The sequence below is a fragment of the Rutilus rutilus genome (genome assembly GCF_951802725.1).
Source record: "Rutilus rutilus genome assembly, chromosome: 20".
Classification (NCBI taxonomy): Eukaryota; Metazoa; Chordata; class Actinopteri; order Cypriniformes; family Leuciscidae; genus Rutilus; species Rutilus rutilus.
Genome location: NC_140225.1, coordinates 33,824,964 through 33,848,276, shown reverse-complemented (window position 1 = coordinate 33,848,276; position 23,313 = coordinate 33,824,964). Strand labels below are relative to the sequence as shown.

At 37.6% G+C, this 23,313-nt stretch overlaps 2 protein-coding genes across 2 annotated transcripts in view; one reads left to right on the top strand and one right to left on the bottom strand.

The window, feature by feature from the left end:
• gtpbp2a (GTP binding protein 2a) overlaps positions 1-9,410 on the bottom strand; it is a 31,103-nt gene extending 21,693 nt beyond the window's left edge. Inside the window, exons 1-5 of the mRNA XM_084391468.1 lie at positions 9,069-9,410; positions 7,782-7,808; positions 5,778-5,962; positions 3,239-3,347; positions 1,214-1,411 (exon numbers count right to left, since the gene is read on the bottom strand). Of these exons, the coding sequence (XP_084247594.1) occupies positions 1,214-1,411; positions 3,239-3,347; positions 5,778-5,962; positions 7,782-7,808; positions 9,069-9,218 (669 nt within the window). The 5' untranslated portion in view covers positions 9,219-9,410. The remainder of the gene's footprint in view (positions 1-1,213; positions 1,412-3,238; positions 3,348-5,777; positions 5,963-7,781; positions 7,809-9,068) is intronic.
• Positions 9,411-12,562: 3,152 nt separating this feature from the next.
• Positions 12,563-15,874, top strand: LOC311280275 (otoraplin-like). The gene is made up of 4 exons (XM_084392301.1): positions 12,563-13,181; positions 13,875-14,014; positions 14,098-14,208; positions 14,300-15,874. The coding sequence occupies exons 1-4, from the start codon at positions 12,956-12,958 to the stop codon at positions 14,321-14,323; spliced, it is 501 nt and encodes a 166-aa protein (XP_084248427.1). The 5' UTR covers positions 12,563-12,955; the 3' UTR covers positions 14,324-15,874.
• The last annotated feature ends 7,439 nt before the right edge of the window (positions 15,875-23,313 follow it).

The window sequence follows — 23,313 nt, the reverse complement described above, 5'->3', positions numbered from 1 at the left end:
GTTAATCTTAAAAAGACAAATTAGGATATTTATAAATAAACCTGAGAGGTTTCTGTCCCTCCATTGAAAAAAATTAAAATGCCCCTATTATGCTATTTTAAAGGTTCATAAAGTTGTTTCGGAGTCTCCTATAATATGTTCACATGCATTCAAGGTCAAAAACACTTTAATTAACTTTAATTAATAATCTCCACTGCAGCATCAGCTCTTTTCTCTCAGTGTCTGAAACACTTCCATCAAGGATTCAGTCTCTCTAAGCCCCGCCTCTCTGAGAGCTGCTCTGCTCTGATTGGTCAGAAAGCAAACGTTCATTATCATATCTGAATCTCAGCTCTTGATCACAGTGATACGAACAGTAAGGATGGCGTGGGTTTTACCGTATCGATCTCATCAAAGTGGATTTGCTTTGTCAGCAGAAATCAGCGTCTTCTCGACATGAACAACACATACCAAACTCTTCTAGTCTCAGATAAACTACTCTTATCTGTTTTAATGTGTGTATGTCTTTAAATGATACTGGGTGTGCCTGTCATGTGACTGATCACATGACAGGAAACAGGAAGTAGACCAGCATAAAGGAGGCAGCATGGCAGTCAAAGGAGGGTCACAAACTTGGACTTTCCTTTCCAGAAAGCCACACTTTATCGGACTATCACTTCTGTGGATTGTGGACACTTTCACATCGGGACTGACCAAGACGACACTTAAAGAGTGTTTATTATGGTATGATGCAAGTGGAAGCTTTTCTAGTTTTATTGTGTTGTTTTAAGTTTCATGTGAATAGTCTAAACACACTTTATTCACGTTGTTACTGTTGTTCATCTCATCTTTTTAAAGCTCACATCCTCACACAGTGTTTTTGACTCATGCAACTGATATGCTGATTGTTACAAACTAATCTTTTAAGTTCATGTTATGTGCTGATGATAATCCATAACTGCAGAAGTGTGTAGCGTGGCGGTAAGAACTACTGCTAAAATACAAATCGGGACACGTCCCAAACAAGTCCAGGCAAGAGAGAACTTGTCAGTAAGCAGTATTGTGTAAAGTTGAGTTGTTTACAATTGCCAAGCAACATCACAACTTGACATACTAACTCTGATTTCAATTGATTTGTGTGTGTGGTCACAGTGTTACGCTCTTCAGTCAATCAAGCTGACCCTTTTTCCAAAGCCATTTTGAATTAAAATGGCTTTAAGATTGTTGAACTCACCACTCCTTTGCTGTCGAAGCCCAAGATCTCGATGCTGATGCTGGAGGTTCGTCCGGTCTGGATCTCGTGAAGGTGTCTGAAGAGGTTTAGTCTCGCCCTCCCTCTCCCGTTGTCCAGCTCTCCCTGTGTGAGGACACCCAGCAAAGTGGACTTCCCCGAGTCCACGTTTCCCAGCACAGCCACTCGCAGGTCCAGGAACTGGAGACGCATCCAATAACACCATTAAAGGAGTAGTTCAATTCAGAATTAAAATGTACTGATAATTATGTCTGTCTTTCTTCAGTTGAAAAGAAATGAAGGTTTTTGAGGAAAACCTTCCAGGATGTTCCTCCATATAGTGTCTTCAAATGGGGTCCAACGGGTTGAAGGTCCAAATGTGAGTTTCAGTGCACCTTCAAAGTCTCGACACGATCCAGCCGAGGAATAAGAGTCTTTTTGCGCAGACACGCGTTTCCATTACAGATTTGCGCAAAATGGTTTTTTTATTGTTTTTTTCATGTCGACAAAACTATTGCGAAATGACGCAGTTTCCATTAACCGATGTTAGGCGACTAAAACAATTTTTTTTCCTCTCGCGATAAGTAAAATCATTCCAAAAACCATGGCAACGGGGACGTTGGTAGGATTATGTATATCCCAGCCACTGCACTGGCCATAATTATTAATTGAAGGAGATGTATGTGTGTTTTCCAAGCATTAATGGTAAGAAACGACCCTTATTATACTTGTGAGCGGCACATATGAGGTGTTTCTGCTTCGAGGTCTTGATTGTGGCATTTATTTGAGGTTTAGAATCCATTAATCCTGTAATTATTTTGCCTTATATGAATTTAATAAAGAACTCTGTCTCCTATTCTGTCCAAACACACCGTGTCATCTACGTCAGGCGACTGTAATGCGCAAACACTGTTTCCATTGCAGTTTTGCGAAATATTTCTTTTTTGAATTGCCTGAAAAACCACTTCATGCGAGCGGAAAAACGTTTTTTTTTTGCGATAAATGGGAGTTTTTGCGAAATTGACATGTTTCCATTGGGCGCATTTTCAATTCACAATTTCAATTTGCGAAATTTGAAGGGTAATGGAAGCGCGGCAACTGTTTTTTTTGTTTTTTTTTCGCTGGTTCCGTCCGTTAAAATGAACTTTTGCAAATAACAATCGCGGCCCTGGACAGTGAGTGACCTTACACATTAAGATTTTCTCCAGTCATTGTTAAAGAAACAAGCAAACAAAACTTGCTAGCGTTAGTGAAGCGGCCAGAGGGATCGTTCTGCCTACACCTAAGCTCCGCCCACAAAAAACGTCACAATGTTTACTAACTGAAAAGTGTTTATAAGAGTCTTTTTTAGCCAAACCATCGGCCATTTTCTAACAAAATAAACATTTAAATACTTTTTAACCACAAACGCTGGTCTTGCACTAGCTCTGCGACACACATTACGTAATCAGGTTGAAAGGTCAAGCGTGACGTAGGCGGAAGAACAGACCGAGAGTTTACCAAGCGAACATGCAAAGACTAAGTCAAACGCATTTACAAAAAATAAATAAAAGGTAAACCACCGATGTCGGATGAGAGAAAATTAGATGTTTTCGCCCTACTCTACATTTCTGAACCGGAACACGCGTGACCTTTCAACCTGATTACGTAATGTGTGTCTCATCACAGCTAGTGCAAGACTAGCGTTTGTGGTTAAAAGTATATAAAAGTATATATTTGTTATAAAATGTCCGCTGGTTTGTCTAGATAAGACTCTTATTCCTCGGCTGGATCGTGTCGAGACTTTGAAGCTGCACTGAGACTCACATTTGGACCTTCAACCCGTTGGACCCCATTGAAGACACTATATGGAGGAACATCCTGGAATGTTTTCCTCAAAAACCTTCTTTTCTTTTCGAGTGAAGAAAGAAAGACGTGAATATCTTGGATGACGTGGGGGAGAGAAAATCATCAGGAAACTTTAATTCTGAGGTGAACTAATCCTTTTACACACACTTTAGACAATCAAACACAAATAAACACACACACCTGCTGATCATCGGGCACTTTCCTGACCAGGACCTCGGCTATTCTGTGCGTCTCGTCAGAGTCGTAATCGACCTCCCTCTCTCTGAGAACTGTGATGTCTGCACCCACCCTGAACACACCACAAAACACAACATTACACTCGTCTTTATCCCCACAAAACACAACATTACACTCGTCTTTATCCTCACACAACATTACACTCGTCTTTATCCTCACACAACATTACACTCGTCTTTATCGTCACACAACAGGCCAAGAACATTTCAGAGAGAAGAACACTATCATGCTTTTAAAAAGATTGCTTATTACAGTAATATTACACTTAAGTGCCGACTGAATGTAATGTTTTCGGACACTTAATTGCATGTTAAGTGCAATTAAATGAAAATGCATTATAATTTAAATTTATATCAAATGCAATAACCCACTTAAGCACATTTATTTGTCATTTCATACTTCTATTGTTAATATATGTTAACGTCACTGCTGAATGTGCTGACAAGCGTTTGATTAACTACAACATACTTTAATGGCATGTCTAAGGAAGCTTGTATTACATGTACTTTGTAATTACACATTTGTAATGAAGTTGTAATTTAGTACATTTAAAATATTTCAACTTCAAATGTCATATTGAATAACACGCTAGTTAAAATTATAATCAAGTACTTTACATGTGCTTTAGCATGTCAACATTAGAGCTGCAGGATTCTGGATAAAATGAGAATTGAGATCACGATTCTGAACAGACAACTCAACAAAATAACGTAATTTACTAGAGATTCTGCCAAAATGGTAATTGCTCCAGTCTATTAACTAATTTGAATGAATTATTCAATATATTGTATTGGTTTGAGTGAATGATTCAATGACTGGATAAATCAGTGTTTTTGAATGGATCTCGAATGATTGAATGACAAATAGATTTTTAACAGTCACTTGTCGCCACCTACTGGTGTAACGGTGCAACTGATACAATCTTTATATTCAAGTGTCAAGTTACTTTCAAAAGGTTATTTGCTCTATTTTGATCGCTACCGCAGACATCAGTTTTTATATTCGAATAATAAACTTTTATCCCAGTACTTCTGTGATAATATGAATTATTGTAAGTCAGAAATGATACTGTGTGAAGCTGTTGCATATGAATGTTCAATGTGATTGTACTCGTCAAAGGTTTAATAGACCGATCCGAATCGCTGTCATTTAGACAAGATTGTGCGGGAACAAGGTCATGAAAGTCTACTCTCATTGGATACATTTAAAAGGATAGTTCACCCTAAAATGACAATTAAGGCATTATTTATCATTAAATAAAGCTGCGTCATATCATTACGCCTGCTGCACTCATGGTACGGCAGCAAAGTTTCTTGATTATTACGCAGGAATGAGAGTATAGTTCCTAGCCATTATCAGCCTAGAAAATCGCAACTTTTCATTTTCCGTCGGTCTTAGTACACGACGTAACTACAAAAGAGTCAAGGTTTAAATAGGAAAAATATAGAAACTCTTTGGTCATTTTTTTGAGAGAGATGCTAATGGTCTTGTCCGATTCAATGATCTATGCTAAGCTATGCTAAAAGTGGTACCGCCAGACCCGGAGATCGGCTGAATGGATTCGAAAACGGTAAAACTCAACTCTTTAACTCTGGGGGAGTTGGAAAATGAGCCTATTTTCCAAAAAAGTGGAGTATCCCTTTAATGTATTTAATAAAAATAAAAACGCGATATGAAATCCAACGCCTCGAAATCCCCCAAAAGTGTCCCGTGTGCTGTCTTGGAGAGTTGAAATCCTCCGGTTGTCATTGGATTGTATTTCATGTCACATTTTTCTTAGTCTTGACTTCTCACAATTTGTGTGTTTTTTCTCGGCGAGTCTGAGTGAACTGTGGCGCAGTCGGTTCACTCAATTCTTGTTAAATAAAACATTAAATTCCCCTTTTTTAAACCCAGAACGCGTGGGATATACGACACGTGTAACACCAGATCACTCGGTGATATCACTGCCATTATATGGACGAGCGCAAGCGGGAAATGTAAAAATTCTCTTTTATTGTGGCGACAACACCAGGGTGAGTTAATAATTTTCATTTTAGGGTGAAATATCTCTTTAAAATACCTTTATTTCATTATGTTATCATATATAGCCTAGTACAGAGAGAAAAAAAAAACTCGTTTTGTTGTAAAATATGACCGAGATTCACACAAATAGGATGCTATATTTTCCTAAATGTCATAATCATTTAGTATTCATTACTTCAATGAACTTATTGTTTCTGCATTAAATTATGACATTGTTTAAATTGATACTTTTTTCGCTAACTGTGATTTTGTATATGTACATTTCTGAAATCCATAACTTAGTCACCTCTGATAACAGATCTCTCTAAATTGTAATGTGGACTGAAGCTGTTTTGAAATGTGTATTGTGAAAAGCGCTATACAAATAAATGTGAATTGAATAAACAGAGCTAGCATTTGATATATTCATAAGACAAAATGAATTTTATTATCATGCAGTGTGTGTTTACGCTCGCACTTCTCAGCCATCCTGCGGAGTGTTTTGAGCGAGGCGTTCATGTCTTCCTCCGACAGGCCCACCAGCAGACCGTTGTCCTCCACGCCGATCTGATACACGGCCTCGCCTCGGCCCTCCTGAAGCCTCCACTTCATCTGTGTGGCCAAGTGCTCGAAGCGGTACTGGGTCGGGTTCACCAGCTTCAGCTGATCACACACACAGAAACACACACAAGTTAGCACTACAGTACTCTGTATCTCTGAAAGTCTTCTCTTTGCCGCCATCTAATGGTGAAATAATGTATGTTTACGGTCAGGGACTATTTTTTCCAGTGGAAGGAAGGCTTTTAGTGATTTTACTTCATGAAAGTTGCATTGATGCTAGTGCTGTAGTGAATGAGTCACGGCTGAATGGCGTTGTTCGGCACGACGCGACTTATTCACATACAGCACTAGCCTCATGTACCTTATAGCTTTTATAAAACGGTTACCACAACAATACAAATATTAAAGCCAAAAAACAGGCATCAATGCAACTTTCATGAAGTAAATCACTAAAAGCCTTCCTTCCGCTGGAAAAAATAGTCCCTGACTGTGAACAGCAGCAGAAGTTACACACATTATTTCACCATTAGATGGCGGCAAAGACTGTCTTTATGAGTCAGTCAGTAGAGAAGACTTTTATATTTGAAAGGACTGAAACTTTGTAGGTACACTCGATCACTCAATCTCTCACAATACTCTACTCTACAAGCTTATCAATGAGAACACATGTTTACGTTGCTAAGAGTGGTTGCTAGGTGTTTTGTGTAGTGATACACAGAACTGTTGGGTTAAGCGGTCTTAATCGTGAATAAAACACAGCTATTGACCAATCAGAATCAAGCACTGGAACTAAAAGTTTTATAAACAACAACACTGCTTGGCTGGATGTTTCGTTGAGATTTGGGCGTCAGGAGCACAGAGGTAATGATGGGAGTGTGTGTCCGTGTCTCTAAATGTGATGCTGCTGCTTTGTTTGTAGACATTTAAAGGGGACATATCATGAAAATCTGACTATTTCCGTGTTTAAGTGCTATAATCGGGTCACCGGTGCTTCTACCAACCCTGAAAACAGGAAAAGTGAAACTCAGTAAATGTGTTCTGGTGAGCCTTTCTCTGCAAGCATGTCAAAAAATAAGCCGATCAGATTTCGCTCTCCTTCTGACGTATGAAGAGGATCTTATTATAATATTACCGGCCCTTAATCTGCACGTTTACACACACGACAAGAGACAACAGAGACCAGTTCTAACGCAATGATAAAGATCCAGCAAAGCCTGAAGCTGTTCTGTGGTTGAGCACAGACGAGCACTGAACACTATTGACCAGAACATGTCACCGCTGTCTTATAAACACCTCAGGAACTGTGGACACTTGTGGAGAAGTGAAACATGATGATGAGATGATCAGTGTAACTCCACAACAACTACACAAATGTCTCCACTAACATCCAGAAACTCTTCCTGAGTCTCTCCGTAAGGCTGCACTCGCTACTGGTTATTCTGGGATTCTGGATGAGTGAGATTGGCCTGTGTTGTTATCGCCGGAGTTTCTGAAGCTCGTGTAAAGACTCCGCCCTCTTCTGAACGGAGGCGGAGCTAAAGCTCATTTGCATTTAAAGGGACACACACAAACTGCATGTTTTTCCTCACACCCAAAAGGTGGGAAATTTGACAAGATATAATAAATGATCTGGAGGGAATTTCGAGCTGAAATTTCACAGACACATTCTGAGGACACCATAGATTTATATGACATCTTGTGAAAAGGGGCATACTATGTCACCTTTAAATGAACAACAGCTGTAGTTTATAAAAAGCACTGCTAATCTACTGCCGCCCGCTTACGTGTACAGAAGTGAGTCTCTGAGCGTTTACACCTGCTAGATACTGACTGAGCATGATATACAAAACATTATTAAACAAATACTCCTGATAGATTCTGAACAGTGCTGTGATGTGATGTTGGCTTGCAGAGAGTTTACCTTGTACTCAATGTTTCCCTCTTCAACCTGAAACAAAAGACAGGACAGAGTTGATGCTGAATGAAGCTCAGAGTCACACAGTTCAGTTTTCAAAAGCACAAAGACTCGGAAGAGAAAAGAGGACAAGCTCAACGAATCTGTCGGCTCATTCAGAATAGGCTCTTTCTATACATGTCTTGCTGCTTTTATGACGTGTAATGAATCTAAAATTATGTCAAAAACATTTTCTTATTGCATTTTCATGGCACGTCAGATACGATAAAAGTGAGTTTTATCACTGCAAACAAAAGTCAGACAAAAGTGCAGCGAGTGCACGTCACAAGCTCATTTCAACAATCCTGTTCAACAAGCCCGGCTAATGACACATTAATCATCTGAATGACTTCTAGTGTGAAAGAAACACTGAATCATCTTTTCCCGCCTTTATTTCTCATATTTACAAACACTGCGGTTTCATATTACAGTCTCTGACAATAAAACATGGATGTCATCATCTTTAATAATAGTTGTTTATTTCTTTCGACAGAAACTCGCCTTCATTGCCAGACAAACAATCAAAGTGAAAACCGTGAATTTCCATGAAATGTAAATTCACTTTTATGAGCTGACAAACTCAAATAAATGTACTTTAAGAATTAGGCTAATGTTACGACACAGGTCTCTTTAGAAAAGAATGTAAAAATTCTGCTCATTTTGTTTAAATTATAGTATATTTTAAAAGTTTACTGTAAATAACTTTACATTTTATAAGTAAATTATATGAATATTCAGGGGGAAAGCACACCATGATAATATTTCTTTATATTTGACTTAAAATGCATGTTTTTTACGCTATAAGATTGTTTTATTTTGCATTTCATATGATTCAGTTTAGTGTTTATCGTGTAGCAACAGACTCAGAGAGAGGCTAGTTTTATCAAGAGTCTTTCTGTGTTATTATTATTATTACATTTTACAGTAATAATCCAGTAATATAACCTCGAATAGGTTGGTATTGACCTGATATAATGTAATATTTATACTTCATAGTTCTATACTGTATGTCATCAACATTTCATGACGCAACGCTTGCAACAGTCACTGTATTTTTGTAAACAAAATAATAAATAAATAAATAAATAAACAGCTAAATAAATAAATAAATAACCAGTGAAGTCCCAAAACTATAACTTACACACAATATAAAACTGTGTTTGAAGGACCTAACGTTACTGAGAGTAATTAAAGTATAGTAAGGATCAGCTGTTTGCTTTGAAACAGACAGATGTTATTGCCGAGTTGGCTCACCTCTGGAGGAAGATACGGAGGGTTATTGCTGGGTTTCTGATGCCGGGCTGAGCGGTTTTTGAACTTTTTGCTGCCATTTTTGGCTGTTTTCCTGCTGAGAGCCCCAGTACCCGCCGCGGACCCGAACAGCTCCGACACCCGCGAGTCCATTCCTGTTCAAACCCCGAGGTAAAGTGATAAACTCCCGGGTCTGTCCTACGCCATTCGTCGCTTCGGGTTCAGGTTCAGATTCAGATTCAGAGAGGTAGAAACACAGGAGAGCGACTGAAACATTATCGTATATAAACTCGAGCCGGTAAGGCTCAACCCCCCTACACTCCCAACAACAACAACTCAACTTCCGGTTTAAGTTTGCGGAAGCGCGTCATGCGCAGAAGAAGGAGAATATACTTTCTTATTTGGTTCTGTACTGAATAAAGTTAGAGTTATAGTGTATATAGAATCGAACAGAATCAAATTGAATGGAATGGAACAGAAAAGAAAAGAATAGATCCTGTGAACACCAGAAGTGATTCAGAAGAGGGAAGTCACTGATGAATATTCATATGCTGCAATCGCTATGTAACTTTACATGAATAAAAAGTGAAACAAAAATATTGCACTGCTTTTGCATCAGCTTTGTTTTTCTTTTCTTCTTTTTTTTTTTTTTTAAACAACTAGCCTAATAACACAGAGTCGATAAAAGGATCACAACTTTTTCTCCAGGGATATTTGGCTTTCAATTCACAGAAGACGGAAGTGACAAAATGTCTTTATTCTGCTTTCTGAAAGCGTTTTGGAGGATAATTCGTCAAAACCGGTTGAGTTCAGAAACTGAGTGAATTAAGTGAACTGATCGGTGCCAGTAAGAGGAATGGGAAACATTTCGTATTCTCTGTTTTTTGTTTGTTTGTGTTTTTCCCCCAAGCAATAAGCGACATATTTGCACCAAAACATCTTTGGGGGTTGTTTGGCTTTTATTAAATATTATTATAACATATTCCATAAATGTTCTACAAGATGATGATGAGTTACAGTGTCAGTCCTCGAATATGATTGGTTGTTGTTGTTGTTGTAGTTTTCAGTTATCAAGCACCACAGTCTTTGACATGAAGTTAAATATAATCATTTTTGCTGGTCTTCAGTGATAATTGAAAGTCACTTCATTTACGCCTCAACAAATGGTTCATGCTGATGTTATTCACTTTATTTGTGCATTAAATCAGTTATAAAATGACAGAAATAAAAGTGTAGGCTATTTGTGTAAAGTAGGAATGTACACAAACAGTGTTATGAAACTTTCATTTATGAATTCAATATTGGTATCTGAAGCATTATGTTAATGACGTGTATTACACTCTTGACTTTGTTGTTCTGTTTATTCTAATACAAAATACCTCAGAAATGTGTATCTGATGCATGGAGGAGATCCAGTCAGGTGATTAAGTCAAATTTTATTTCTTTATAGTAGAATAAACGAAGAGTAAAATTAATTCATCCATTATCAGGATTAAAAGTTTAATAAAGAAACATAAAATGACCAGTTACAATCACTTCTAACATTTCTAAGTAAAATATAATTAACACACTCTCTCTGAGTATAACAGTCTGAGCCTTAAGATGTCTGAGAGATCTCTCTTTGAATGATCAAGGTCTGAGTCAAGGGAAGACTGACCTGTACAGAAATGTTATTATAAATATTATGTTATATTATTATAGAAATATTATACAGTTGCGGAGCTAAGTTCCTCTTTAATAGTATATCAGACACACAAGACACCAACATATATCTAGTGTTCGTGTTTCCCACTCTGAGGTGTTAGCGTCACTGCAGATGTTCAGCTAACATCCGTTTATCACTTTATTCTGAGACATTCGAGCATTTGTGGTCCATCTATCGGAAACTTAGAGACTCTTGCCCTCATCTGAACAGAAGTTCACCCTAAGTCAATCACTTACTGATATTGGTCATCATCACTTATGATAAAACATAAGAGAAAATTCTGATTCATCAGTATCAAAATAAAATCAAAATGTATTTAAATACAAATGCAGGATTTTGCATTTTGAAAAAACACAAACACATGTGTGAGGTTGGCCATTCAGTGAAGAAAACAGAACAAAGAAACAAATGACAAGCACCAGGACAAATAAATACAACAGAACAAAGATTGAAATGAAATAAATGCTGTTCTTTTTAAAATACACACTGATATTTATTAAAGTTGCAGTGAGTGATTTTCTCTGTTTCTGCTGTTGTTTGATGAACTTTTTATGTTTCTGTCACTTTAATAAACTCAATATACTGACACACATCTGATTCTCTCAACAGTTCACCTTCACTCAAGTCATAAACCCATTGTTAGTACTTAGATTTTGACATATTTGTGTGTGTATTTGAACTGCACACAGAAATCTGCCTGTTAGTGTGCGAATACTGCACTTTTAATAACTCTTTTTAACATCAAGCACTTTATTACTAAAGTTTCTTTATGACTCTAATATGTCGATAACTCCTGTCTACTATAATCTGTATGGCTATATTTCCATACCGCGATATATAAACAGAAGAAGTTAAATCAATTCACACTTTATATCATCGCCATGATGGATATCTTCATATCACCCAGTCAGTGATTAAACACATTACACTCGCAGGATAATAAAACCAGCAACCCAGTAACTATCAGGACTATTCCCCCGTACTTCTGTTCCTCATGTTAACTGAAGATCTGATGATGTTCGGTTTTAACTCAAACTTAAACAACCAGCAGAATCAGCCAGACGTCCTCAGCTGACGTGAAACATTGCTCATGTGTGTATGCAGAACCTTATTTCATGTTTTATCTGAGACTTGTATGAGAATTTCCATAACTTTGCAGAGAGGATTTTTCAAAACAACATACAGTCAAATCAAACATTATTCAGACACCAGATATCATGTTTGATATTGGTTTACTAGTGTGATCAGGACACTATAGTTCATTTCTGTAAGTGAGGAGAGCAAAATACAGTAAACTGTGACATATTATACCCAAACACTCTTCATACAGAGACTACCAGTGACATTTATACACATTTGGGACCAAAAATGATTCGGACACTTTGACCTGATCATGTTTTGCTGAAGTGTGTTTTCTTTAATTGCTAATGCTCTTTTCACACACAGACTGAACACAATGAAGCACTGCTTGGTGATTGGTTGAGCTAAACTGGTATTATCTAATTGTGTAGTTAAATTTAACAGCTGACAGATATTCAACATAATTCATGTGTGAGACAGTCTAACAGAAGGACGGACAAAACCAGTCAAATATCAACTGAGTTCTGCTCATATTTCATTACCATTTTCTAAACTATAGCGAATAAACTGATAATGTGAGAAATGTTGAAGGTCTGAATAATGGTGTGGCTGTAGAGAAGTGAGAGTTATAAGAGAGAGAATAATGAGAAGTTATTATAAAGTGCTTTACTATAGTATAACCCTGCCGTTGATGATGAAACAGTGAGAGTCAGTGTTGATCTGGTGTGTGTGACTGCAGTGTTTGTCTGGTGTGTGTGTGACTCTGGTGTGTGTGACTGCAGTGTTTGTCTGGTGTGTGTGACTGCAGTGTTTGTCTGGTGTGTGTGTGACTCTGGTGTGTGTGTGACTCTGGTGTGTGTGACTGCAGTGTTTGTCTGGTGTGTGTGACGCTGGTGCGTGTGACTCTGGTGTGTGTGTGACTCTGGTGTGTGTGACTGCAGTGTTTGTCTGGTGTGTGTGACTCTGGTGTGTGTGTGACTCTGGTGTGTGTGACTGCAGTGTTTGTCTGGTGTGTGTGACGCTGGTGCGTGTGACTCTGGTGTGTGTGACTGCAGTGTTTGTCTGGTGTGTGTGACTCGGGAAGCAGGTTTTCCCAGCGGCAGGAATGTGTGTGTGGACTCTCTCTGATTGGTGGAGTCTCTCAGTCCTGCTAAACACTGAGGAATGTGTGTGTGAGAAGAGAGTATCTGAGGATCTGAAGATGGACAAACACCACAGCCTGACGTTCCTCTTCGTGTGTGTGGGACTCGGGTGTATCACGACACACACACACACTGCTCTCGTGGAGAAACTGGCAGACCTGAAGATCTGTGCAGACGAACACTGTTCATGTGAGTTTACACCGTTCAAAACACTCATATGGAGAAGAAATGTGAGTAACACTTTACAATAAGGTTCATTAGTTAACATTAGTTAATGTATGCATGAACTAACCATGAGCAATACATTTGTTACTGTATTTGTTCATCTGTGTCAACGTTAGTTAAAGGGGTGGTTGATTATGATTTGACTTTTCTAACTTTAGTTAGTGTGTAATGTTGCTGTTTGAGCATAAACAACATCTGCAAAGTTACAGCGCTCAAAGTTCAGAGCAAAGGGAGATATTTGCTTTTACAGAAATCACGTTTTAAGGACTACAACAAACGGCTGGTAGAGACTACAGGACATTCCTCGGTTAGTGACATCACCAACCCTAGAATTTACATAAACCCGCCCCCTGAACACGATTTATAGTATCAAGACAATGTCCTGTTGCTTCTACATGTTGTCACTTCTTCTTGAGTCTGTTGAAGCTCCGCCCCCTGTGCCGGGAGCAGCAGCTCATTTGCATTTAAACGGAAAGACACAAAAACTGTGCGTTTTCAAAAAGTGACGACTTTAACATGCTATATATTAATATCTGTGGGGTATTTTGAGCTAAAACTTCACACACACACTCTGGGGACATCAGAGACTTATTTTACATCTTTTGAAAAGCACATTATACCACCGCTTTAAATAAATGTTGCATGTTTCTGCCTCAGATGTGATTTCAGAGGCTCGAGCTCTTGAAGACTACGTGGCGTCAGACTGCAGATTCATAAACCTGAGGAGAGGCCAGAAGATCTACGTGTTCTCCAAACTCAAGCCAGTGGAGGGCGCTGGAGTCTTCTGGTCTGGAAGTGTGCGTCTCAAACATTCATCCTCCACTTCACATGTATCTCAGCTGATCTGAGACCAGTAAATCACGCAGGTTTGCGTTTGCAGGTTTACGGGGAGCGCTATGTAGACCAGATGGGTGTCATGGGATATTTCCCCAGTAACTATATCAATGAGACACACGTTTTTCAGAAGAAAACTGTTGAGATGCCAACGACTGTAAGTATGATTTAATCCACTGACCTTGAAAAAATAAAGTTCTCATTATACTTTTTATTCTGATAATGCATTATTCTCTCTCTCTCTGTAGGACATGGACTTCTTCTGTGCTTAAAGACATCTTTTACCCCTATTAATATCCACAACAACATTTCAAGGCCTTCCAGCTCTAGGTAAAGTTAATTATAAATGACTAATTATAAATTTCCCAATAAACCAGTTTTATTGATTGCAATAAAGTCTTGAAGCGAATGAGAACATTGGAATAAAATACCCAGTGCCTGTAATTAACATTCACACGCAACATTTCTCCAGCAATTCAAATGTTATTTTGGTTACACTTTATTTTAATGTGTCATTGTTACAGTGTAATTATATATTTACGTACTGAGTAATAATAGTTAACTACTATAGGGTTAGGGTAGGATTAGGATTTGGTTGAGGGTTAATTTCATGTAAGTATGCATAATGTAACAAGGACACTGTAAAATAAAGTGTTACCGTTATTTTTAATGAGAAGACCAAAGACATTATTTGTTCATCCGTCTGAGATTGTCTCCATTTGTAAAACCGAACGTTTCTCCAACATTTGATAGAAAACACCTTTGATAAAAAAATTAAAAAGACATGAATTACCACTGTAACCAGTAGATGGCGGCAGAGGAGCATGTACTGTCTTCCAGAAATAAAGTTCTCCAGTGAACTCACTCTTTATAACCAATGCATTTGGACTTTGACTTTGACTACGACTTTTCCAGTTGTTCATGATAAGGATTAAAGAGAAGGATATTTACAAATATTTTTACTTTATTTCTACCCAGTAACATATTTTAGAGCTTGGCATAAGAAAAATGTATATTCTTTACAAAAATGCCCACGGCCCTTTAAAGGGGTCATATGATGCTGTTTTAAAAGTTCATTATTTTGATCATTGGGTGTAATAGAATAGGTTAACATCAAACAAAGCCTGTGAATGCATTATCTGCTAGACAACACTATAAATACAATGTAGTTAGATCTAAATCTGGATGATTATTTACATCATTATTATATATATACTGTTACTGATACCATATACTGATTGGCTTCATCACTGTCTCCTCTCCACCAGTAAGCTGGTGTGTGGTGGGCGTTCTGGCGCAATATGGCTGCCGTCGCATCATCCAAGTGGATGCTGCACACTGGTGGTGGTTGAGGAGATTCCCCCATCTATGTAAAGCGCTTTGAGGTCTCAGAAAAAGCGCTATATAAATGTAACGAATTATATCGTCATAATTCCCAGCCCTTAAACTGGTTAAAGCATTACATAACATTATGCAAATTGACCCTTGGTCATACTTCAAGATTTGGATTTGCTGGTGAAATTAAAGTGACGAGGACATCAATGGATATTCTGGTTGCTTCAGTGTTGTTCTTTAAAAAAAAAAATTTGTTTAGTTTAAATAATAAGAAAGTATTTGATTATTTTGAGCAGATTATTAACTGAAAGATGTGACTAAATGGCATTGCCTGGAATAGGCAGCAACTCATGTAGAATTTAAAAGCTGCACCTATAAGGTTTTTCTATAGTAGGCCTATTATGTATGACTATGTACACTGTACACAAAGTCCATTGAGTAACAGAATTGTTAGAATTCCACTTAATAAACTTAAAGTCGGCATGAAAGTGAAGTTGTGCTCGTCTTTTCTCCTCTATTGTTTCTTATATCTGAGTGAAACGCTTCTTTTTTTTGTGTGTGTGTGAAACGCTTCTGGAACAAGAACAAATGTGGGCGGGGCTTGATTGTGTCTGTGGGGAATTGATTGGATGGTTGTGGTTTGCTATTGGCTGATCTCATGTGAGTGACAGGTTATAGCCCCGCCCACATCATCAGAGAAGAGAAGAGATGCTGCAAGAGGAACTTATTCTGATTCAAGATTACCAGCCACATTAATTGACAAACACAGATAAATCATTTATAATAAACACTGCAATATTTCATAGAAATGTTGTTAATTTTTAATTCATGGCTTTAACCTAATGCCATAAATATCCCTTTTAGCTTCAAATTCGGGCTACGTCTATCCTTATGATTCTGAATGTTCATGTATGAAGTTGATGCCAAATACATGATGTTCCTTTGTTACAACCTAACCCACTACCGGGGTAGTGTACGTAACACACGCTGGGGTAAGCTGTAACAATAGACAAAAGAAGTAAAAATGGATGCCATACCATATGATATTGTTCCAAAACAGATTTACTGACATAAAAGAACAATGTCTTATTAATCTACTAAACAAACATACTTAACAGTATACTTAATAAACACTACTACAATGTACCAGATTAAAGAACGTCTTTGTACACCTTTAAGTCTAACAAAAAATAACATGTCAGTGTGTGTGTGTGTGTGTGTGTGTGTGTGTGTGTGTCTATGTGTGTATATTCTTAATCAGAGTCACAGTTCTGACAGATGAATGATGCTGGTAAACAGTGTTGGGCAAGTTACTTTTAAAAAGTAATTAGTTACAGTTACTAGTTACTTCTTCCAAAAAGTAACTAAATTAGTTACTCAGTTACAAATTATTAAATTAAGTTACTTCAGAAAGTAACTATTGTGTTACTTTCATGTAAATTTTTAAATACTCAAATGTGACCCACCTCCACCCTCTTTAACAGAACTTAAAATACATGTGCATGTTTAATTATTTATGATAAATCTGAATATTATAATGAAAGGGACACTTAATACAATACATTATTAACAGAAACAAAGTACACAAATCTAAACTATTTTAATGTTGCTGTGGGACAAAGTGAGACTAGCCTCCAATCAAATGCCATGTATGTAGATGTTATGTTTATAAAGTGGATCGATACAAATAACACAATAGGGCCCTATTTTAACGATCTGAAACGCAAGTATCAAACGCGAAACGCAAGTAACTTTGTGGGCGGATCTCGGCACAAATCTAAAATGTGTTGGTCTGAAGTCGCTTCATTACTCACAGGTGTGGTTTGGGCATAACGTGAAATAAACCAATCAGAGCGACATCTCACATTCCCTTTAAGAGCAGGCGCGCTTGTTCCATGGCGGTTTGCTATTATAACAGCGGATTTGCCAGACGCACGCCAGGAGCGGTTCACAGCCGAGGAGACCGACGTTCTCATCAGGGCCGTAAAACACAGAGAAGTGACATTGGGGATGGAGAAACAGCTTCGGTTAAACAGGCGTATAATAATTTGGGTAAATGTGTAAGCTAGAATGCCTATTTTTTCACATCTTCATGGACACAACAATGATTTCCCTCGTGTGGAATATTTTTCCTTGTAATAATGTAGCTTATGATTTGCAAAAATGAAAACTGCTGCGTCTGTGTGTAGAGTAGAGAAGCAAAGTGTGTGTGCATTGTGCACACGCTACATTATGGCCAAGCATGCGCCCTCAAAATAGCATCTGGAGGAATTGTTTTCTGAAACTGCAAAATAGCACCAGGAAACGTTTGTGCCGGAACACGCCTCCTCTTTTCGCTGAACCGCCCCGGGAGCGCTAGTTCATTCCCTAATTTACCGACGTGCGTCTGTGGAGGGAAAAGTCCGCTGTGCGTCGGGTGAGAAATAGGAATGAAACATGTACAAAGTCAATTGCGCTGGGTGTAAGATAGGGCTCTAGATGTGATGGAACTTTTGATATTTATTGTCCCTCAACAGGCCACAACTGGGCACAGTTAAATTATGCTTGTTAAGCACTATACCAAAAAGAAATAACAAATATATACACTATTTGTAGTGCAAATAAAACAAAACAAAAACTTCAGACAATTGGTAGATATACTGTACTACAAGTATTTTCTTTCTCGAAAAAGTAGAACAGTGTAACAATATGAGGAATACCGAGGAAGAACAGTAAAAAAAGTCTTTGCCTCTCGGCTCACGCCGGTTTCACACTGCACGCGTTAGCAGAGCGTTAGCAGCGCGTATTTGTGCGTGTATATTCTAACGCGTGCAGTGTGAAACCGGCGTCAGAGATCTAGTTGGTCTGATGAAAAAAACAGCTTCAATTATAGTAACACGCCGTTTTTTTGGCAGTAACGGTAACAGCATTATTAATACGGGAAGAGTAATCAATTCGATTACTTGTAACTGAAAAAAGTAACGCCGTTATTTATAACGCCGTTACTCCCATCACTGCTGGAAACCCTGGAGGCTTGATGGCATTTCACCCAAACCTTCTTTGGCTTTGTGTTGTTAAATTGCTCCATGCAAACCACTTTATATCAAACCCTGGCAGAAACACCTCTGTCAGTCTCTCCTTTTTCCATAGTTATTCTTTAAAAACATTGAAATCAAGAACATTCTTAGTTATATTCTTAGTAAGGGGATGGTTGTAACACTTTCACCCCTGTCAGCCAAGGTTTAGCTAGCTGTATTAGCATAGTGGTTTGAAATTAGCAGGGGGAAAATGCATCACATATTGCCTAAGAAACTACTGTTTAATCTATTTTTTTTAATCGTAAGTGGTTGCATTCAATTGATTTTATCTACATTTAAACAAATGCATTAAGTTGAACTATTAAGTTCAACGAATCATTTTTTTCAGTGTACAGATATACAGTCCTATAGTCTTGGTCAAAATTTGTACTTTTTGACCTCAAAATCATTTTTTTCTCTATATATTCTGCGTGTGCCTGTTTCCAGCCTTGACAGTCGCCGTGATGGATCGGGGAGGAAGTAGGAAAATACTGACGTGATCACATGACTCATATCTTATCCCTAATTGGTGGAATTGATGGTGTTACAACCATCCCTGGTCTCCCCTATACTATGAACTAGTTGTTCATTAGTTCATTAGTTGGCAGATGTCAGCAGTTCCTCGAACGGCCCAGTGTTATATTTGGATACAGCAAAGGGCAGTGGTGTGTGTGTGTGTGTGTGGATTAATCTCTGCAATGTGCTCTGTCCATTCTGATGGAGTTTAATAGCAGAAAATTGAAGGTAATTACCTTGAAGCACATTCTCTCTCTCTCTCTCTCTCTCTCTCTCTCTCTCTCTCTCTCTCTCTCTCTCTCTCTCTCTGTCTCTCTCTCTGTCTCTCTCTCTCTCTCTCTCTCTCTCTCTCTCTCTCTCTCTCTCTCTCTCTCTCTCTCTCTCTCTCTGTCTCTCTCTCTCTCTCTCTCTCTCCAGTGACATTAATGGATATTACCAAATTCAATTTGCAGTCTTGAATGGCGCTTTTGTTTTCCAGTGTCAAGCCTTTCAATTACTGACTGCTGTGTCGGCAACCATAGCCTTATTTCATGTTTTGAATGTGGAGCATAATTTGTTCGTACAGAAGGAACAGAGATAAAGATGCCGTGAAAGAGCAATAACTGCCTGTTTTTATGTAGGTCTGCTGTATGTGAAAACTTTAAGGGATGAGGATGAGTAAATGATGGCAGAATTTCCATTTTTGCTTGAACAACTATATAACTATATAGTTGAAACTATCCTATACAACTACATCGTTTTTCATTTTCTCATCCTCATGTTACTGACGTCGAACCTGACGCGTCTAACGGCGCATGCTCGATCTAAGAGCCACGCTCATGAGATTACTTTTCAGAACGGTTGTTTATGGCGCTGTTTTGTCATATCTGGGTTTTTCAGTATCTCCCAGAGGAAAGAGTTATTGCTCAGTGGTCGCTTTTCCTACACTCTAAAAAATGCTGCATTAAAACAACCCAAGTTGGGTTAAAAATGGAGAAACCAAAGCCCGTCTACGGAAAGCCTGTTCACTCCAACGCCCTATTACAGTTTTTTACGATTGCTATGACAGATTTTTCAATACTTTTAACAATTTTCCAAAACTCTTAACACAGTTAGCACTACATCCGCCTGTGTAAGCTATACTATTAACACAGTTCTTGTTGCTTTAACACAAAATGCATACAATTAACACAAATTTAAAATGCTTGAACTTCTTTTACACACAAGCTCAAACAAGACCAAAACAATGAATTTTTACTGCCAAATTTACCAATGCTTTAACACTGTATGTCAGAACAGATAACACCATGTTCTAAACCTAACCTTACAGGCTAAAGTCAAGGTAAACAGCTGCTTATATTGTGAATTGAAACACAAATATATCCCCTGTATTTTATTCTATTCTTACTGAGAAACAGCCGATTGAATTATGCAAATAATTAGAAGATGACTCTTTTTTTTTTTTTTTTATTCTTCTGGTGCTTTTTCTGTTCGTATATTTTGTATTTTCACATTATTCCATTGCTAGTGAGAAACAGCTGATTGAAGTTATGCAAATATGGGACAATGTGGCATTCCACCATCCCCGTCTAGTCACAGCCTGGTTTGACGCCCATCAGAGGATGATGTCTGTTTTCCTTGCCCCTTACTTCCCTTTCCTCAACCCCATTGAGGAGTTTTCTCAGCCTGGAGATGAAAGGTTTTTGACCATAGTCCACAGGACCAAATGTCCCTCCTGTATGCAAAAGATGCTGCATACCAAGACCTCACAGCTGAACACTGCCAGGGGTGGATAAGGCATGTTACTGTAAAAGATTCTTCCCAAGATGCCTTGCCAGGGAAGATATCAGGCGTGATGTGGATGAGAACATGTGGACAAATGCAGAAGACCGGGCAGATTAGAAGATGGCCTTTTCTGTTTGTATATTTTGTATTTTCACATACAGTAATACTGTAAATGGCAGCTATAAATGTCCTGTTGCAAATAAAGCCGTTACAGCAGTAATTCTGTCTCTGTCATCTTTTTTTCATAAACCATACATTCCATAAAGCTACTCTAAGAAGGGTAATTTATTTTGTTGTATTGAATTTCTGCTGCAAAAAAACAACAACAAAATGCATTTACATTACAAACAAAACAAAAATGTAGAGAGACTTCAAAAGAAACTGCAGTGCAAAACACAATCTATGATCAATATAATATCTATAGATATAATAGATATAGTATAATATATCTATAGAATAATATGTCTGTTGTATAAGGGCAGACCTGACACATATAAAATAATGCAGTTTCTGTAATTCCATCTGATGTTAGTGTTTTTTATGACATTGTGCTATGATTGACTAAATGTTCCTGGTGTAAGAGAACATGTGTTAATGTTTTGGTAGACATGGTGTATTGTGTTAGTGTATTATTGTATTTTGAAAATTAGTTTTGGAGTTTAGTTTACAATGTGTGATTTTGAGTATGAAATTAACCGTTTTGCCAATTGTGTGTTTTAGGTGTGTTGGTGCGTTAAGAGTTTAGGAAACTTGTTAAATGTATTGAAAAATCTGTCATAGCGATTGTAAAAAACTGTAAGTCCTATTGGTTGTAGTTCCAATCAGAGTTCCACTGGGGGCGATCGCCATGAGTGCAAAATGAATGGGAGTCAATGGGGCTAGACGGCTAAATTTGTCTCCCTCACCCGATTGCCGTTGAGAAATCTCCGATTTGATTGTAGGTTTTGCAAGTTCAACATGGGTTATAGATCGAAAGTTGAATGAACGAGTACTTATTTCTTTTCGATTTCTTACAGGTTGAGTTGTTGTTGCCCATAACACACTAGCATTCTGCTAATGACGTCAGCATTCTGACGTCATTGACATTTTGAAAGACTTTTTAAAGCAAATAAGTGACTCTAAAAAATCTAACACCAAGCAATGTGTAATTTCTTTGCATCTCCTTTCGAAAACAACATTCAAATTACTAGACAAAAAATTATATCCTAAGAAAAGTGGATTTTGAGCGGTATAGCTCCATAGACCTCCATTCATTCTGCACTCGTCATGTGAGCGCCCTCATGTGGAACAAGAGTGGAACTGCAACCGGAAGTTTATTGAGTGGCACTTCTCCCCTCATTAGACGTTCTCTGGAGAAACTCAGCGATTCGGTTGTTTTGACCCAGCGGTTGGGTTAAATGTTTGCCTAACGTGCTGGACTTTTTTTTTTTTTACCCAACTATTTAAAAATGTAACTGTTTAACTCTTTAAAAATTACTAGATTAAAATGAACCAAAAATAGGTTCGAAATTAAAAATCAGACATATAATAACTAGAGGCAACAATAATAATCAAAACATATATTAATAAGCAATTAAATAAATGTTTATTGTTTAATTATTAATCATTAAACTTATTTATAAATGTTCATTTATTAAACCTATTAATAAATGTTCATTTTAATTTTAAGCAAACAATACAGTAATTTTTAAACAATAGTTGAGTTAAATAAAACTACCCAGCAGGCTGGACAAACATTTAACCCAACCACTGAGTTAAAACAACCCATTCTCTGGGTTTGTCCATTTTCAACCCAACTTGGGTTGTTTTTAACCCAGCACTTTTTAGAGTGAGCTCTGGAGACTTCTGGAGAAAATTCTATTTCTAATATTGTATATACTATAATATGTAAATTAAACTATCATTTAAATACTATTATACATTTTAGAATAAGCTATTAAGGGTTACTAGTTTAAACTTATCTCCAATGCCCAGCATATGCAGCACATTTTCCAAACGCACTAGACAGGGATTAGATAAGTGTAAGAGGTTTAGTATAAGAGATACATAAATACCTTTCTTAGTGCTTCATGGTTGTTGCAGAACCTTTGTTTTTTTTTGTTTTTTTTTTAGCATTGAATTTTTTTTCTTGTGCAACCCATTTTTGCATGCATGTAAATATAGGTCATGATTTCCTCCTATTAAATCATTGTGCAACAAAACACTGAAAATAAATGAGGTTACTTTATCATCAAATGCAGACTTTATCTCCTGAGTCAAACAATTTGAAAACTCTCACAACGTCTCCTTTAAAGTTGTAGAAGAGATCTCTTCAGCGTGATTTTTTGCAGTGAGTCTGTTGTTTGATTAACATTAAAAACACAGACATCATCAGCAGGAATATGAGGCTGCTGTCACTTTAAGACATATTGCACAAATCCAATAAACAGTTATTGTACACATGCTTTTTCTTTCTCGACTGTTTTTCATTCACTTAAAGCCCCCCTGTGGTGAAAATCCAGCTTTTAATGTTGTTTATGTGTCTATGTGGTGTTTTTAATATGCTTTAAGACAAAGCATGTGTAAATTCATAAGTCGACACCATTGCTGAG

Coding starts and splice junctions, on each gene's coding strand:
- LOC311280275 (XM_084392301.1), top strand. CDS start 12,956: ATGTGTGTGTGGACTCTCTCTGATTGGTGGAGTCTCTCAGTCCTGCTA. Junction 13,182..13,874: donor TGCAGACGAACACTGTTCAT/GTGAGTTTACAC, acceptor TTTCTGCCTCAG/ATGTGATTTCAGAGGCTCGA. Junction 14,209..14,299: donor CTGTTGAGATGCCAACGACT/GTAAGTATGATT, acceptor CTCTCTCTGTAG/GACATGGACTTCTTCTGTGC.